Source organism: Capsicum annuum, chromosome 11, assembly GCF_002878395.1.
Source record: "Capsicum annuum cultivar UCD-10X-F1 chromosome 11, UCD10Xv1.1, whole genome shotgun sequence".
NCBI lineage: Eukaryota > Viridiplantae > Streptophyta > Magnoliopsida > Solanales > Solanaceae > Capsicum > Capsicum annuum.
The window spans coordinates 234,278,137-234,297,929 of record NC_061121.1 but is presented as its reverse complement, the minus strand read 5'-3'; the positions used below and the strand labels follow the sequence as shown (position 1 = coordinate 234,297,929).

The 19,793-nt window shown below is 37.7% G+C and overlaps 2 protein-coding genes and 1 long non-coding RNA gene across 4 annotated transcripts in view; 2 read left to right on the top strand and 1 right to left on the bottom strand.

Annotated features, from left to right (window-relative positions):
* Positions 1-171: 171 nt before the first annotated feature.
* On the top strand, positions 172-1,637 carry LOC124888750 (putative disease resistance protein RGA3). Its single transcript, XM_047400030.1, has one exon. It carries the CDS (start codon positions 1,113-1,115, stop codon positions 1,530-1,532), a length of 420 nt encoding a protein of 139 aa, XP_047255986.1. The 5' UTR covers positions 172-1,112; the 3' UTR covers positions 1,533-1,637.
* A 12,365-nt stretch (positions 1,638-14,002) lies between these two features.
* LOC124888751 lies at positions 14,003-19,633 on the top strand. 2 transcript variants are annotated; one of them, XR_007047594.1, is made up of 4 exons: positions 14,003-14,174; positions 15,291-15,360; positions 18,882-18,928; positions 19,016-19,633. It is a non-coding gene; the product is annotated as an uncharacterized LOC124888751 (long non-coding RNA). The 2 variants fall into 2 exon arrangements; XR_007047593.1 differs by lacking the exons at positions 14,003-14,174; positions 15,291-15,360 and adding an exon at positions 16,629-18,638.
* Positions 19,634-19,643: 10 nt separating this feature from the next.
* The window catches only part of LOC107847469 (disease resistance protein RGA2), a 4,170-nt gene continuing 4,020 nt past the window's right edge, over positions 19,644-19,793 (bottom strand). Inside the window, exon 2 of the mRNA XM_047400296.1 lies at positions 19,644-19,674. Within this exon, the coding sequence (XP_047256252.1) occupies positions 19,644-19,674 (31 nt within the window). The remainder of the gene's footprint in view (positions 19,675-19,793) is intronic.

Here is a 19,793-nt window from a genome sequence, read left to right as displayed (position 1 = left end):
GTATTTAACAAAGGCAAAATAATTTTCTCTCTTATAATTAATATTTTATTCTCACTCTTATCTGATTGGAGTAACATGCGGCAATAGATTACATCTTTGCTCTAATTGGACTTTTTAGGCGGCAATAGGTTTTTATGCTAAAAAGATTATGTTAATCTCAAACTTCTTTCAATTGAAATATCATAGAATATATTTCTTCCTATTTTTTCTCCCAAAATTTCTCAAATATTGTGTTCTTCACCTACAGATTAGCTAATTTTTGTCCATTGAAGATTACGTTGAAACTTTTTTAATCCTTATTAACTCGCATAGATTTGATTTGAAGATTTTTGCGGTAAATTTTATATCTTTACGGATATATATGTTTGTTCTTCTTTATTTTTTAAAGTTATTATCTACATTACCCACTATTTTTATTCAATTTTTCATATATATATATATATAGTGTTAATTAGGTGTGCAAGTAACTAATTTGTAGTTTTTCAAATGAATGGAGAAACCCCTTTTAGGAGAGTAACAAGAGGTATTGAGCATGTAGATAAGACTAATTGTGGTACTCCATCGTCTGATTTGAGAGTTTCTCAATTAGACAGTGACAAAGTAAGTTTTATTGCTGAATTGGAAGAAGATAAGTTGAGAGCAGAGACTCGAAGGAAAAGTGACAATGACTTTTTTAAAATTCGAAATAGCATGTTAGATTGTCAATCAAAAGACGATTCAATCAACGCTTCAAAAATATCAATGGTCAGTACAAGTAGATCAAAAAATAATGAAAAGGAAAAGAAATGGCAAATTCTAGCAATGATGAAAGAGGAAAATGTTCCAAGCTTTATCAATCCAAAGCGGAGAGTGACGATGTTGAGATTCAACATAAGGTATTTTTTTATATTTATCAATTAGATTTTTTTGTAGTTTAGTTATCTCATAATATTAAAGTTTTGTATTTGTACGATTGTATTCGGTGTAAAGATGTATACATATATCAACATCATACAGCTATACTTATGTAAATATAACTATATATGTGAACATATACATACACACACATATATACATAAAGTTATACATATATTCAACTATAAAGTTATATATATCTCATTGTTCTGGATGATATGTGGAACAACAACTATAGAGAGTGGGATGACTTGAGAAATCTCTTTGTACAAGGAGCTACGGGAAGTAAGATCATTGTAACTACACGTAAGGAGAGTGTTTCCCAGATGATGGGTAGTGGGGCAATAAACGTGGCGATTCTGTCTAGTACAGATTCTTGGGCTTTATTCAAACGACATTCTCTAGAAAATAGGGATCCTCCGAAGGAATATCCAGAACTTGAAGAGGTTGGAAAACAAATTGCAGACAAGTGCAAAGGATTGCCTTTAGCTTTAAAGGCACTTGCTGGTAGTTTATGCTACAAATCAGAGGTGGATGAGCGGACAGACGTTTTAAGAAGTGAAATATGGGAGCAGACTTTGAATGATGTTTTACCAACATTGATGTTGAGCTACAATGTGTTAATAGAACTTTATTGAAAGGAAGAAAGGCTAAGGTTTACAATATAATCTGAAAAGCCTGAAACTAACTAAACAAAAGTAGGCTATATATACATAGCCAATAACCTAAAGGTCCATAAACTAAAGGCCCAATAACATATGGGCTAACATCCCCCCTCAAACTCACAATGCAACAGCAATAAGCATTGAGAGTTTGTCACACAAAAAACGAAATCGAGATGCCGACTGAGCCTTCGTAAAAAGGTCAGCAATCTGCAAAGACGATGGAACAAAAGGAAGCGATATGGTCCCGAGCTGTAAATGATGACGGGTGAAGTGACAATCAATCTCAATGTGCTTCGTACGCTCATGGAAGACAGAATTCTTTGCAATTTGTACCGCACTTTTGTTATCACAATGCAGGGGAGTAGGCATAGAAATGTGAACCCCCATATCTGCAAGAAGCCAACGTAACCAAATAATCTCACATGTAGTCACAGCCATAGCACGATACTCAGCCTCTGTGGAAGATCTAGAGACAACATCTTGTTTCTTGCTCTTCCACGAGATTAAAGAGTCTCCAAGAAACACACAAAAACCAGTGGTGGATTTACGATCATTGCGATCTCCATCCCAATCAGCATCACTATAGGCTCGCAACTCAAGAGATGACGTCGAGGGAAACAAGAGATTCTGAAACTGAGTGCCACGAAGATACCTTAGAATACGAAGTACAGCTCCCCAGTGCACAGAAGTAGGAGCAGTAACAAACTGGCTAACAACATGAACTGCATGTGCTATATCTGGACGAGTAACCATAAGATAAACCAAACTACCCACAATAGTCCGATAAAGACTCGGATCTGATAATGGAACACCATCACTAGGAGAGTAACGTGCATTGGTTTCAAGGGGAGTATCTACAGTCCTGTTGTCAGAAAGACGCGCCCGTGTAAACAAGTCAGATATATACTTAGTCTGAGAAAGAAGATACCCTTTCTTAGACTGAGCCACCTCAATACCCAGAAAATAACGCAGCAAGCCCAAGTCCTTCATTGCAAATCGATGAGCCAAATCATACTTCAATAACTCAATACCACTATGATCATCACCAGTAATAATCATATCATCTACATATAAGGACAATAGAATTCGCCCTGCACTTGTACATCTAACAAACAATGCTGAATCATGGTTACTCGGGACAAATCCAAGGGAAGTAATAACAGTGGAGAATTTCTCAAACCAAGCACGAGGGGCTTGTTTGAGACCATATAAAGCTTTTCGAAGCCGACAAACTTCACCTGGCTGGTGGTCAATACCTGGGGGAGGAGTCATATAAACTTCCGCGTGGAGATCACCATTCAGAAAAGCATTCTTGACATCCATCTGAAATATCTTCCACTGTCGAACGGATGCAACAGCAATCATAGTGCGAACAGTCGTCATCTTTGCTACGGGGGAAAAAGTCTCCTCATAATCCATACCATATTGTTGTGAATACCCTTTTGCCACAAGTCTTGCCTTGTATCGCTCAACAGACCCATCAGATTTTGTTTTTATCTTATACACCCATCGACAACCAATCGCATGCTTACCAGGTGGGAGAGTAACCAAATCCCATGTATGTGTATGATGAAGAGCAGCAAGTTCCTCGGCCATAGCATTCTGCCAAAGAGGATCAGACACAGCCTCTCTATACGACTCAGGTTCAGAAAAATGATGTATGTTTGCAATAAAGGAAGCAAATGAGGCTGAATATGTAGAATAGTAAAAATCTGGCAGTTTGGTGGACTTACAAGGTCGAGTAGACCTCCTCAGAGGTGGTGGGTCTCCAGTCTCAACAGTCGAAGGAGCAGACTCAGGCACAGGCGAGGCTGAAGCACTATCAGGTGGCACACCAGATGGCATGGATGAATCCGGAACTGGAACCTCTATGTCAATCCCAAAGGGATCAATAAGCCGAATATCTGACTTTGTCACATCATGGGTTTTAGGTGGAATGGAATAAAAAGGAATATGTTCCAAAAAAGTGACATGTCGTGAAACATATAATTTCTGACTTACAGGATCATAGCAACGATAGCCTTTTTGTCCAATACCATACCCCAAAAACACACATATAGCTGATTTTGACCCTAACTTATTTCGTTCAACATGAGGACGAAGAACAAAGCAAGTACATCCAAAAACTCGTAATGCAGAATAATTCGGCGGGTGACCATATAGTTTCTCAAACGGAGACATCCCTGAAGTCAATGCAGTAGGAATACGATTAATCACATATACAGCAGTTAGAACTGCTTCTCCCCAAAAAATACTAGGAACCTCTGCAGACAAAAGTAAAGAGCGTGCTGTCTCAACAATATGACGATGTTTTCTTTCTGCCAGACCGTTCTGCTCAGGAGTGTCGGTACAAGATGACTGGTGTATGGTACCATCAGAGGCAAGTAACTAAGTGAAGTCATTAGAGGTATATTCACTCCCTAAGTCACACCTGAAACACTTTATCACAGCTGAATGTTGTGTTTTAACAAGGGCTCTAAAGTTGTTGTAAATGCCAAAGAAATCAGATCTGCGTTTCATAAGATACACCCAGGTATAACGAGTATAGTCATCTATAAACGAAACATAATAGGTCGATCCACCCTTAGTGGATACTGGCGCTGGTCCCCATACATCAGAATGAATAATGTCAAAAGGAGCAACAGAATAAGACACACTTTTATTAAACGGTAAGGCAGAAAATTTTGCCAGTTTACAACCACTACAATCTGAAATATCACTAGTGTTCACATGACCCAAAGCACCACTAGAGACCAAAAAACGTAAACGTGAAACTGACACATGTCCTAATCTGGAATGCCAAAGATAAAACTGAGAAGACAAAGGACTCAAACGAAAAGAAGATAAATCTATGCTAGAGGCAGCAACTACAGACACTTTGAGATTCTCCAAGACATAGAGTTCCCCCAACCTACGGCCGGTCCCAATCACCCTCTGAGTGTGTTGGTCCTGTATAACACAAACAGAGTCAGAAAAAAACACCCAATTACCAGCCTTACACAACTGACTGACCGAAACAAGATTTAAAGCAAGTTTGGGAATGTAATAAACATCAGAGAGGACAATGTGAGGGGTAGTAACAGAACCAACACCCTCGACTGACATAGGTACAGCACTCGCGGACATAACAGAGATTGGTAAAATGGGTGACAAAGAACCAAACGATGACAAATGAGGGGACATGTGATGAGACGCACCAGAATCCAATATCCACAAGGAGGAAGGAATACCTGAGGTACTAGAAGAAACTGAACCCGAATGAGACATAGATGCTGACATGGCCGTAGGATTAGAAACGAAGAACTGTCTGAACTATTCGAAAACCTGGGGATCCAACGCAGAAGGTGGCATAGTGCTAACAGACTCAACATCTACAGATGGTTCAGCAGCAGCGAACTGTGGAGGACGAGATGACCACGGAGGAGCACCAGAGGAGCGTGACGGAGACTTTTGCTGCCCATATTTCTGTTGCTGCCCAGATTGAGGCTGTTTGACCTTGTTAAGTAACAACGGACACTGAGCCTTCCAATGATTTTTTTGTTTGCAGAATGCACACTCATCAAATGCAACTTTAGGAGATTGTCGAGTCTGAGTACGGGGTGGCCTAGACTGATCAGTTGAAGCAGCAAACACGACAGGAGTAGTAGTTACTTTAGACCCTTTATCCACTTGAGACTTGATACGAGTCTCCTCTGCAATCAGTTCATGAACCACAGAATCAACAGTAGGGAGGGGAGATCGATGAAGGATTGTTCCACGTAGGCCCTCAAAGTCAGAACGGAGTGCCATCAAAAACTGAACCAAGCGTTGCTCTTCCCGTCTAGCAATGTACGGCCCAAAACCTTTTAACTCTGCAGATTCAGTAAGTGCCAATTGATCCCACAAATCCGACATGGCAGCATAAAAATCTTGAATACTGAGATCATGCTGTTGAAGAGCACGGATATCATACTCCAACTGGTACTGCTTAGCAAAATTAGACTGAGTGTACAGTCTTTCCAAATGATCCCAGACCTCCTTTGCTGTGTCATACTTAGCCAATTGCATACCAATTGACTGAGTTACAGAATTGTTAATCCAAGTGATAATCTTGGAGTTATTAGTTTCCCATAAGTCCACCAACAAATCAAAATTTTCAGTTTTATCATCGATAGGTCTTGGTTTTACTCCAGTGATATAACCCCACATATTCTTCCCACGAAGAAAATTCTTCATGACATAACTCCAATAGGCATAGTTCTTACCATCTTATTGAGTACTAATGGACTGGAGAGAATCATCCTTTCCAGTCATTGTAAACACAGCAACACACAAACAATTCAAAAAACAAAAAGATGCAAAACCCTAGGTTGAACAATTCCGAACGAACAACAATGGCATCAAGCAAAAGAACGAAAGACGAACAATACCAGACAGCAAACGAAGACAGCAACAAATCAATCCAACCAAAAACCCATCCTCAACAGCAAACGAATCCGCGCAGTAGGTGCCTGCTACAAAATCTTCAACCAACAAATCAAAGGACATGGATATAACTAGCTTTGATACCATGTTAATAGAACTTTATTGAAAGGAAGAAAGGCTAAGGTTTACAATATAATCTGAAAAGCCTGAAACTAACTAAACAAAAGTAGGCTATATATACATAGCCAATAACCTAAAGGTCCATAAACTAAAGGCCCAATAACATATGGGCTAACACAATGATCTTCCTGCACATTTGAAGCAATGTTTTTCTCTTTGCGCAATATATCCCAAAGATTATCAATTTTGCAAAGAGCAAGTTATTCACCTGTGGATTGCTAATGGTCTTGTACAACAGTTGCATTCTGGTCACCAATACTTTAAGGAGAGTCTTCTGAAAGAGATGGAGGGAAATTCTTAATGCATGATCTTTTCAATGATTTGGCCCAAATTGCATCTTCAAAACTTTGTGTCAGGTTGGAAGAGTGCCAAGGATCTCATATGTTGGAACAAAGTCGGCACTTGTCCTATTCAATGGGACTAGGTGGTGACTTTGAGAAATTGAAACCACTCTCTAAGAGCAGTTGAGGACATTGCTTCCAGTCAATATCCAGCGCCTTCGCTACTCTGATCTAAGCAAGAGGGTGCTGCGTAACATACTTCCAAGGCTAACATCTTTAAGGGCATTATTATTGTCATGTTATGAGATTGAGGAGTTGCCGGATGATTTGTTTATCAAATTAAAGCTCCTCAGATTTTTGGACCTTTCTCGGACAGAAATTAAAAAGTTGCCAGATTCCATTTGTGTACTGTATAATTTAGAGACGCTTCTCCTGTCATCTTGTAAATATCTTGAGCAGCTACCGCAGCAGATGGAAAAGCTAATCAACTTGCGGCACCTTGACATTAAAGAAACTGCTGCTGCTGCTGAAAAGAATAAAGAAACTGCAGCTACTGCTGAACAGAGAAGCAGAAGATTGATATCAGAAGGTACTGTGTTTATTCATCAGTTGGTGGTTAATATATAGGCTCTAATACAGCTGTACAAGCACCTAAAGTAATAAAACAGCTAAGTACACATGATGCTAAAGTAAGAGAAGAACTAAGTACACTCCTAAAGCACCTAAAGTAATACAACAGCTAAGTAGACATGATGCTAAAGTAATAGAACAACTAAGTACACTCCTAAAGTGATACTAAAGTAATAAAAGCTGTACAAGTAGACAACTAATGATATAATTACAAATTATTCTCATATATCTCTTTTACGCCCCCGCAAGTTGGTGTTGACGTCAACAATACCCAACTAGTCAAACATACGACTGAAAGAAGCATGTGGAAGTGGCTTGGTTAGGACATCAGCAACCTGATCAGCAGCATGTAAGTGCTTGACTTCAACTTCTTTGTGTTGCACCTGCTCACGTACAAATGGAAATCGATGGCAATATAATTCATCTTACTATGAAAGACAGGATTCTCTCAGATATATGTAGTTCCAATATTATCACAGAGTATGCGTGGAATACAAGAAAGGGAAAAACGAAGCTCACGAAGTTGGTTGGTGATCCAGTTTGTTTCTGCAAGAGCAGCAGCTACAGCTCGGTATTCAGCTTCGGTGGACGACCGAGAGATGGATCGCTGCTTCTTGGAGGACCACGAGACTGGCGTACTTTCAAGGTATATAACATAGCCAGTTGTGGAAGTTCTGACTACAGGGTCACCAGCCCAATCAGAGTCAGAGCACACCATAAGTCGATTATCAGTCTTACGAGTTATTTGAAGCCCGAAGGAGGAGGTCTGTTTAAGATATCGTAGCAATCGCTTAACAGCTTTCCAATGATTAGCTTGAGGACAATGCATAAACTGGGAGAGTTTATTTACTGTAAAAGCGATGTCAGTTCTGGTGAAGGACAAATATTGTAGCTTGCCAACAATTTTTCGGAAGATAGAGTCATCAACAATAGGATCAGCTTGATTTACACTAAGAACAGTAGAAACCGACATAGGAGTGGAAACGCCTTTGCTGTCTTGCTTATTGGCCACCTGGAGAAGGTCTTCTACATACTTTTGTTGAGACAATAGAAGGCTACCTTGATACGACATAACCTCAATACCCAAAAAGTAGTTTAAGCGGCCAAGGTCCTTGATAGAGAAACGTTGAGCAAGGGCATTGATAATTTTTAGAATACTGTGCTCTTGAGTTCCAGTCACAATAATGTCATCCACATATACAAGGATATAAACAGTGAATCTTGAATGATGTAAGATGAACAAGGACGAGTCAGATTGTGATTTGAAAAAACCTTGTGTTACCAGAAAGTTCTTGAGCTCGTTGCACGCCTGTTTGAGACCGTAAATAGCTCTGTGAAGTTTGCAGACATGATTGGACAAAGTCAGATGCTCAAAGCCTGGACGTTGTCTCATATAAACTTGGTCCTCTAAATGACCTTGCAAGAATGCATTTTTTACATCAAGTTGATGCAAACGCCAATTATTTTGAACAACGATGGTGAGAACTAGGCGAATAGTCGTAGGCTTGACTACCGGACTGAAGGTGGAATGGTAGTCAAGTCCAGGCCATTGAGTGAAGCCTTTGGCCACTAATCGAGCTTTATATCTGTCAATAGAACCATCAGGATGATGCTTAATGCGAAATAGCCACTTACAGTCTACTACATTTTTCGAAGGATCGTTGGGAACCAAAGTCCACGTTTGGTTTCTCACTAGAGCATCAAATTCAGCTTGCATAGCAGCTTTCCAGTGGGGTTCACACTGAGCTTTCTTGTAGGAAGAGTGCTTTTTTGCACTTGGAAAGTGAGCAAGAAAGTTAGGTTGATGTTTGGGCTTAAGGATGTTATTTTTGGAACGGGTAACCATCGGGTGACTTGGCATTGTGGTGGAAGGTGCGGCTGAAGTGATTTGCCTTGGTTGTGTGTCTGGAGGGGTGATGATAGCCGACAAATTTGGAGTAGAAGGTGCTGTAATTGAGGAAGGTACGGAAGGTTTCAAATGTATGGTTTTACTGGATGAAGACAATGACTTGGGAGCTGAAGGTGGATTCCGTCTTTTATAAGTTAAAAGGGGTGGATTGTTTGTTTGGGAACAGGTGGTTTGTTTCATGGAAGAAGGTACAGAAAGGTTGAGCGGCTGCCTAGAATTTGAAGAGGAAATCACAGCTTTATTAGATGAAGAATTCTGAGGAGAGTTGAATGAACGTTGAGATTGCTCTCTGGTTGTGGCGATTGGCATGGGTGAACTTTGTGGGCAAGGTGCACATGCAATAACAGGACGGAGTTCCATGTTTAGCTTTTGAGCTTCACTAGTGAGTTGGTTGTTTTTCTATTCAACTGTTTCCCATGATTTAATTTGAAATTTTGATAAATGTGAGAAGATATTTTGAAAAGGAAAATTATTCTCAAAAAAAAAAAAAACATCTCTGGATAAATATATTTTTGAAGAGATTGGATCAAAGCACTGATGGCAATAATATTTGTTGGAAAAACCCAGATATACACATGGAGTTGAACGAGGCTCAAGCTTATTTTTGGTGTATGGTCGCAGCCAAGGGTAACATAAACACCCAAAAGTTCTTATGGAATCAAATTTCGGGGTGTCTTGAAAAAGTATTTCATAAGGACAGTTATCTTTTAGGGTAGCTTATCTTTTAGGGTAGCTGAGCGTAACCTATTGATAAGATAAACTGCTTGATGACAAGCAAACTCCAAAAGTTTGAGGGAAGGGAGGCTTGATGGATTAAGGTTTTGGCTGTTTCAACAACGTGTCTATGGCGTCGTTCAACTAAAGCTACATGTTGAGGTGTATAAGGAGGTGAAACAAGATGTTCAATACCATGTGTTTTTAAATAGGGAGATAATCCTTCAAATTCACCACCACCATCCGTGTAAAATGAGAGAATTTTTGTTTTAAAGCGACGTTAGAGTAATGGATGCAAACTTGTAAAAACATCTTTAACTTCACATTTATTTTTCAGAGTATATAACCACATATATTTTGAAAAATTATCAACAAACAGTGCATAGTAACACTTTTGGTCAATTGACAACACCGGGGAAGGTCCCCATAAATTGCTGTAAGTAATCTGAAATGATTGTTGACTTTGCAGAGTATTTCTTGAAAAAGGTAACCTGTGCATTTTATTTGAATGGCAAGAATTACAAACTAAATGAGTTTTTGAATCACAAAATGGAATTGAAAACTTCCTTAATAGCTTATGTAAACTTTGACGATTTGGGTGCCCCAATCGTCGATGCCACAGGTCAATAGGAAGACGACTAACTACCAAATTTGATTGAAGTTGGAAAATGCGTGTTGTCGCTTGCGGCCACTCGTACAGCCCATGTCTATTCTGCCCGCACACCAGAGGCGCCCCCGTAGTCAGATCCTTCACAACAAAATTAAACGGAAAAAATTCAATGGATGTTTTGTTATCATGACAAAATCTAGAGACAGAGAGAAGTTTTCTGTTAATGGCTGGGGCACATAGGGTATCATTTAATTTAAAGCTTTTATTTGATGCACATAAGCGAGTGTTACCAGTGTGAGAAATTGGAATGGTATTACCATTTTCCATTGAGATCTCATCGGGTCCGTGGTTGTCCTGAGAAGTGGCTAAACTGCGAGCATCAGTAGTGATGCGATGGTTAGCCCCGGAGTCAACAATCCATGGATCTTGTTGCTTTGAAATCTGAGCAGCATAATTAGCACGAGCCTGAAAGTGGTTGTGAGACCGGGATCTGCACACTTTGGCAGAGTGACCGGGGCAATCACAGAGTTAACAGCGAAGAAAACGGTCAGTATTTTGACACTGCTGGTTTTGACGAGAGCGCCATTGTTGTGTATTTGAGGAGTCTCGAGCTGTCTGGGAACGCCAAGGTCGGTTACCTTGTGAGGTATTACTTCCTTGCTTTTGATTGTTGTTGTTTCTTGAAGGAGCTTGGTTGTTTCGTTGAGCAATTGCTGCAGTGATTGTTGGTGTCCGTTTGGCTTCTTCCTGCTTAAGAAAGATCTCATGATCAAGAAGTTTCTCATAGATTTCTTCATAGGTGATCATTGTTCCACGTGACCGGATGGTTGCAGAAATAGCGTTATATTCAGGACCAAGGCCTTGGAGGATTCGCACGGTAAGTTGCACATCTGTGATTGGCGCTCCACCGATTGCAAGTTCATCGGCAATGGAACGTATGTCACGTAGATAGTCAGTGACAGACCGAGAATCTTTGGTGATACGGGCTAATTGATCTTGGAGACTGATAATTCTAGTATGTGATTTGTTTACGAAGAGAATGTGCAGTGATTCCCATGCTTTGTTTACCGTTTCGGTTGTTGCAACAGTAGATGCAAGTGTAGGTTCCACCGATGCCAAGATGGTATTCTGAACTAGCTGATCTTGGCAGAACCAATTAGTATAAGCTGGATTAGGCGTGCATTCATTGTTTTCTGTAACTGTGGTCGGAGGAGCAGCGATTGTGCCATCAAGGTGACCGAAAAGGTTGTGTCCGTGCATGAGCATCGACACCTGTGCCTTCCAGGTAGTGAAGTTGTGGCTGCCTGCAAGTTTGATAGGCAGTTGAGATGCAGGATTAAACTACACGATAGTAGTGTTGCTGGCAGTGTTATCTGCATAAACAACAATGGCTTTGGTGGCCATGTTTTTGCGTGAGGCAGTAGGGTTGGAGAGAAAAAAAAAATTAGGATCGTACTCGTGTGAGCTTTAGATCTCTGATACCATAAAGAAACTACTGCTACTGCTGAACAGAGAAGCAGAAGATTGATATCAGAAGGTATTGTGTTTATTCATCAGTTGGTGGTTAATATACAGGCTCTAATACAGCTGTACAAGCACCTAAAGTAATACAACAGCTAAGTACACATGATGCTAAAGTAGGAGAACAACTAAGTACACTCCTAAAGCACCTAAAGTAATACAACAGCTAAGTAGACATGATGCTAAAGTAATAGAACAACTAAGTACATGTTATGAATGGACCGAAACCAGTTATGGTAAAGCGGCCGAATACCACATTAAGTGGCTATGTGTGGGATACGGGTTAATAAATAGCACATTTTAGGAAGAATAGTCTTATGAAAATTGTGACTTGCTTAGGCAAAAGCTTTGCTTCTCATCCCCAATTCTCTTTAGTCCTCTTATCACCTTCTACTATTGTTCCTCTTCTTCGTATTGTAATTTCTCCTTTCCATATTAATCAAAGTTTATTAGCTCCGTTCACTCTGTGTATTAATTGTTGAGTTGAGAATTCGGAATCGTTACATTGGTGCTTTCATCCAGAGGCCTCTCAAATGGAGGACCAAAAATTACTCAAGGCTTTTGTTGATCTTCAGTTCGTGATTCAATCAAACAAATGAAGGATTCTATCTCTAAAGATCTTGCTGAATTTAGGTTGATGTTGCTGGACGTTTTGGGTAAAAATGCCACGACCTCTTTTGAACCCCCAAAAAAGGTTATGGACGCCAAATTAGGGAAGTTTCGTGGTGAGAATTCGAGGCCTGGATAGTCCAAGCAGAGCACTATTTCAATTTCTATAAAATTAAGGAAGATCAAAAGCTCACAGTGGCTTCGGTCTATCTTGATGGTGAAGCATTGGAGTGGTACCAGTGGTTATTAAGGAATAATCAATTAATTGATTGGCCATATTTCGCTAATAAGGTGAGAATTCAATTTAAACAGAAAGGATTGGAGTCTGCAGGAGTGAGATTCGCAAATCTTAGGCATGTAGCTTCCGTGACTGAGAACCAAAGTTGTTTGGAGGCTATCTCGTCGGGCTTTGGTAAGTCAGGGTTACTTTCGCCTTGCCCTCAGTATGTCCATCCATATGGAATCAATACTACCACGACACCTTTACCGCAATGCTATGATGAGAAATCTGAACCGCAAAGCAAAATCGATGTGCACAAGGTGTTTGACGAAAGTTTCACCAGTGGCTGCCCCACAGTATTTGCTGAAATGCGATCACAAACTTTAATTGAAATGCCTCGTGAAGCATCTACAAGTACGGATAGTCTCGCAGTCCAATTGTTTGATGAATGTCCCCAAAGAGAACTACCAGAGAGGTACATTAACACAATTTCTCTTAATCGTGGCTCTAATGAACGACAAATTGAAATTGAGACCTTGGAAGGTACTGAATATCTATCTCTAGATAAAGTTCTTAAGGGGAATGGAGATGACATTCCAACAAGTGAAATTCTTGTGGATAAAGTGATATCTGATGCGGAGCTTGGAAAATCTACTGAGGAATTCAGTGGTCACAATATTTTGTATCAGTTTCCATTTAATCTTGGGGTGAATTCCTTCATTGTCGTTGTTCATAAGACTGCAACGAACCTTTGTATATGGGATCCAGGTATAAGTTCTGAGTCCAAGGCTCACATAGGTTATATGTAACACCCCGTAAAAGTCGTGCATGGATTAGCTTTTAGTAGAGTGCTCTTAGACTTAAAAACTTGAAAATTTTTCGAAGTGTAATGAGGACTTAGAGTCATTTTAGCTGGCAATCTTCGGGATACAACTTTTCAACCTTCCCGACATTCGTTTTTAGATTTTCAAGTTGCGTTACGATCGGGCAAGCTCATAGTACATCTCAGATAAGTTTTGAAATTTTCGGAACGCATAAGGCTGCGTTTGGATTTCAAAACAGTAGCAAAACGTAGCCTATTGCCCAGTTTTCAGCATTTTAGGGTCAACTTCAAACGATCATACCTCTCTGAATATAATGAACTGGGAGAGCTTCTACCTATCAAATCAAATATCTTTGAGTCTTCTTTCCAATGTAACTGGTTTCATCAAAATCCAACATCTAAGTAAGGAGTTATACCCGTTTTACTTCAACCTGTCAGCTTGTCAACTGAGGGATAGTTTCGACTTTGTTTGTTTTCTTAGGGGCATTTTAGTCATTTCACCTTATCCAAATTTCGTCTATAACACCAGATTTAGCCCCCAATTCATCGAAATATAATCTTTTTCTCAATTTTTCTCTCAAGAACACCCCTTAGGGTTTCAAACAAAAATCCCAAATAACTCAAGATTCAACCGTGGGTTTTGGAAGATAATTGGAGATTTGGAATTCCCACATCGTACGCTTCAAGAATCATCCCTTAATTTCTTAAATAGAGGTACGCGGGGTTGTCCTAAAATCTCATGGGCATAGAAATCATGTTTTAAGAATGGAGTTTTTGAATTCGTGTACATACTCATGTTTTAGAAGTTTTAATGATATTGTTTTGGCCTTTTGGTTTTCCCCCAAAGTGATTTGAAAATTATATGTATATGTATATATGTGTTTGTCTTGAAATATTAATTGAGAGCATGATTTACATGAAACCCCACTCTTGATGTAAATTTTCTCATGTTACACGTGATATAGATTGTTTTGAAATACATCTTGAAAAGTCATGATATGAAATGCTTTGACTTTTGCTATGTTTGGAATATGATTTTGAACACGAAAGAGAGGATTGTGAATGTTGAATGTGCATGTAATGAAAGAATGCCCAATATGCACATGACCACCATATGTTTGATGAATGTTTTACGTGGATTTGACTTGAGTTTCGGAACATGAAATCTTTTATGCAAACTACATGTTTGGGTGGTCTAAAACTATATTTTTATGAAAGATCATGCTAAATGCATTATGGCTCAGAAATAGGACTTGCAAGTCTTGGTATGACGATACCAACTCAAACAAATGCCATAACAGACACAGACTAGTTCAGAAATCAGATTTTATCAAACTTTCATGATTTAGAAATTTCAGAATGATACATGTTCAGAAAAGGTTAAAAATTGAGCATAAAGAGATGTTAGGTGGTCCCCGAAGAAGGCATGAGTTCAGACAACTCATTGCTCAAAATCGTGATTTGTCGATCCGGGTATATTATTATACGCTGGCTTAAGTGTCGTGTGACATATCAGACTCAGACACTCCAACCCTTGCGGCACACTTGGGTTGGGGGCTTCCGCGCCGAGTCAATGGTGGATTTCATATAGCTCATGGAATATCAGACTTGTAGGGGAGTGCCACCTAACTCAGAAGTACTACAAAGATCAGAAATTATTTTGACAAGAATGTCTTATGATTTTCGAATGATGCCCATGTGTTTTCAGAAACTATTTTATTCATGATGTGTTGATGAAAATTGCTCTCATCTATTATATATATGTTCAAATACTTTATTTTGGATTGCTTCGCGTGCCAATACATTTATGCTGACCCCTCTTCCTTCCAGGTTTTGAGACACAGTCTAGGGGTCTAGATAAACAATAGGTATTTCATATCGCAGAGCAGATTGTGCAGAGGTGAGCCTTCTATATTCCAGAAGGCCTGTTTACTTTCAGATATTTATCTTTAGTCATGTTTTGGTCTGCTGGGGGCCTTGTCCTAGTTTTCAGACAGTTTTATTTAGTTCATAGTAGAGATTTCACAGACTTAGTCAGACATTATTATTATCCAGATATACTTTGGATTTCAGTTTTCAAATTATTAGTGATCATGTATTAGAGATTTCGCAGACGGTTTTTAGATGTCGATAGATGTTGTGGGACTTTAATTCCCATTATTGATTTTATTAGACTCATGACCATGTTTTCGTAGTATTGTGTGTTTTCCGCATTATATTTTATCATATGAATTATGTGCATGATTACCAGATAGATAGGGGTGTTCTGGGCCTTCATGGTTCGGAATGCTCATCACGGTCAAGGCCCCGATTCAGGTCGTGACAAACTTGGTATCAAAGCACGGTTCATGGTCCCAGGGGTGTCTGCGAAATCGCGTCGGGTAGAGTCTTGTTTATAGGTGTGTAGCGTGCCACACTTATAAGCAGGAGGATACTGGGCGTTTAGGAATGTCTCTCTTTCTTCATGTTCTAGTTCGTGCAATAGAGTCAGAATGTTCCTCTTTCATACTCGAATTTGTGCTATGGTGTCGCCTATACGAAAGTAAAAAGTCATCCCAAATTCTTTCTTTACTCTAATGTCCTCAGATATGTCTCATTATTGAGGTGACTCAAGTACAGAATTTTAGAATCTAAATGATATGGTCTTTTCGGATTGAACTATATAAGAGTTAAAATTTGTGCAAGGACTTGAGAAGAGTTCGTTAGTGCTACAATGTGTATTGATTCCGATGTAAACATTGATCCTGATGGAATCATGCTTTTCAACTTGAGGTATTAATTGCATTTAGTCCCCTTCAAATTTATGTTACAAATGTCTTTCTTAAGGGGGATGATGTGTAGTAGAATGTTGGAATTGTATTTCCACCCGAATAGTAGTATGCGTTAAAGTGTTGTTGTCATGACCTATTGGTAGTGATATTGGACCAAGAAGTTGGGGATGTGAAGTCACAAAGTTAGAAGCCAGAGTTAGGGTGACTTTTGTGTACATGAATATTTTAGTTGAATAACCGATGTTCGAGAATGATTTAACCCCCTTATGGTGATAGACTAATGTGGTAGCTAGTAGCATGTGTGGATTGTATGGTAGTCTGTGGAGGAAGTGTTTGACTCAGATTTTTATTTATACAAAGTAAGATGTGTATCCTTAGCCCATAATTCATGCTCTCAACAAAGCTCAAAATCTTAATTCCATACATATACATATACATGTAAATCAATTTAAGGAAAAAGAGACCACAAGGCCAAAACAATAGTAGCATTTTAACTTTCAAAATGCATAATCAATAATATAGCTTTCAAAAACCCCATAAAATACATGCTTTAACAATTTCAAGCCCATGTAGTTTTTAGGATAAACCCCGCATACCTCTATTTCAGAAAATAATGGATGATCGTTGAAGCTTGCGGACTGGGGATTCTGAATCTCTAATTATCTTTTAAAATTCACGGTTGAATCTTAAGTAATTTGTGTTTTTATTTGGAAACCTTTAGGAGTGTTCTTGAGCAAATTTGATGAATGAGACTCTATTTTGGCTTTCTAGGGATTAAATCCCGTGTTATTGAGGATAAGAGGTTGGAGAAATACCAAAATACCCTTAAATTCTTGGAGAAAACTGAAAATTTGGCCTGGGGCGATTAGTCAGGCGTCGCCCGCCCTGTAGCACCTAACTGATTTTTATTAATCACCAAGTAAAATAGTATATAATTTAAATTAATTAGCCAAGCATAACTTAGATTTTAAAAAAAATTATACTGAAAAGTTATTTTATAAAAGTGATTCTCAAGTAAGCAAGTTTCTCATAGATTTTTCTTTAAAAAAAAATTAAATTTCTGTGTTTGTTTTGTCAATTGGTAATTTAAAAAAAAAATTGTGTTTATTTTGTCAATTGGCAATTTCTGGTTATTCAATTTGTATTGTTATACTGTAATTTTGTGGTTATATTGGAACATACCAAGTTAAATGATTTAAAATTTAAAATAGAATAACAAATATCTACTTTTTAAGAAAGGATAAAAAAAAAACCAAAAAAACTACTCATTTCTCTCCACCAAGTATTCACGGTTTTTCATATTTATGTTTGAAATTCTTTTTTTTTTTTTTTTGGCCATTTATTTTTAAATTATTTTTTTGACAACCGAATTTCTAAAGTTCCTAATTTCATGGTAGTTAGGAAGTTCCTAATTTTGTAAAGTTTCTAATCATTTGGGAAATTATGTTGGTTTGCAATTTTTTTTTCCTTTAGCATGTTAGTTTTGCTATTTGTAATTATTTTTTTTAATTTATTATTTGTCCCTTTGTCTTTTACATAGATTTAAAAAATAAGATCAAAATGTTAGTTATCTATTAGTAGACTAATAAAATATGGAAAATTAAATAGCTAGAGAAAATTTAAATATAAATAAAAAGAAATATAAAAGGCATTTTATGTTTACCGAAATGGTCTTAGGAATATTTCGTTGAAATAAATAAACTACCGTGCTTATTATTGATTTTTTCAAATATTTTCGATTACTGATGAAGCTTCACTTTTTTTTATATATATCAACATGATAACTTTATTTTACACTAAAATAAGATTATCAAAGACACAAAATATAAAAAAAATTATTTATTTATTGTAAATTTGGCATACCATTTATGAGGTGAGAGTAGGCAGGGAAAGCACAATAAAGACAAAAATAGATGCTATGCTCCCGTCAAAACTCGTCAGGGAAAAAATCATAACTGTTATATTAATATGAATAACAAGTAATTGAAATGGAAGCTCGCTTCAGGAATTTTATGCGATAAGAAGGTGCTCCTTAAGTTGAAAGGTAAATTTTATAGACTTGCAGTCTGGTCGGCTATGTTATATGGAGTGGAGTGTTGGCCGGTTAAGAATTCTCATATCCAGAAGCTAAAGGTGCATGGCGGAAATGAGGATGTTGCATTGGATGTGTGGATTTACTAGGGCTGACAGGGTTAGGAATGAGATTACTCGGGAGAAGGTGGACGTGGTGTCGATGGAGGATAAAATGCGGGAAGTGAGGTTGAGATGGTTTGGTCACGGATGGCCCAGTTCGTAGGTGTGAGAAGTTGGCCTTGGATAATTTCAAACGGGGTAGGAATAGATCGAAGAGATACTGGAGGAAAGTGATTAAACGTGACTTGGAGCGATTACGCTCAGCATTCCAAAGGTAAAATAAAGTTGTTAAATATTTGATTTGAAGATAGAAACATTAGCTTCTCATAATTCTTAAAACCATTTTTGTGGTTCCTTTATTTTGCTTTGCATCTTATCTTACCCTTCTCCAAAAAAAAAAACCTTTCTTTTGCATCTAATTTATATTCAACTTTCTTAGCAAAAGCAGTTTTATCAAGAAACAACTACTTAAGATTTCAATATTGAGACTGAAAGTATGTTTTTGTTGCCTTTACAGCTTTAGGGACTCAATTTTGACATTTACAGATCACACAAAACAAGCAGGTAACTTGTTCTTCCTTTATGCACCAATTCATTTCATCAAGTTATAAATGATATATTAATTTTTTAACAATTAACAAAATATTTCAGTATGATGAGTGGAGAAACCCGTGGATGCATGATGTATGTAAAACAAAAAGACTGATTTTTTCTCGCCTAATTACAACTTGGTTTTTTAGGACTTTTCACTTTTTGGTGCACCGTTCATGTCATGTCGACACAAAGTGTAGGTGTGAGGTCTGTCTATATTGGATTTGATCAACTGATATTATGCAATCTACATAAGCCATTATTAAATAATTCTTCAATATTCTTGTGCAAGTGAAGGAATATTCATGTGATGCGTGTGATTGATACTCCAGGCCTATAACAAGAAGATCTAAAGACATACTTTTTCTAAATTTTATTCTCACTCATGTTGGTACTATATTAGGTTATCAAGAGTGTTTATTACATATTCTTATGAGAAAAATCACTTTGTCAAAAGTGTATAAGTGTTGATTACATTGGGTATGTTGTTGTCGTTTATATATTTTACTAAAATTCATTAATTTAGATATCATTACTTTTATTAATAAACTAGTATGTGTTCCCACGTGATGCGCAAAAAGTGTTGGGGAGAAAAATTCTAAATATTGTTATCTTATAATTTGACACATTGAATTTTTTATTATTTTATTGATTGTAAAATTTAAAATATTTGATTCACGCCTGTTTATTAGTTGTTTATAAATACAAAAAATATAGACCTATATAAAAAAAATTATTTAAATTATTAATAAAAATTAAAAAATATAAATTCTTGATAAATAATAATTTTGATTCTCTTTAACTAACTCAACAACAAAAAAAGTCATAAATGTGAATT

Coding starts and splice junctions, on each gene's coding strand:
- LOC124888750 (XM_047400030.1), top strand. CDS start 1,113: ATGTGGAACAACAACTATAGAGAGTGGGATGACTTGAGAAATCTCTTT.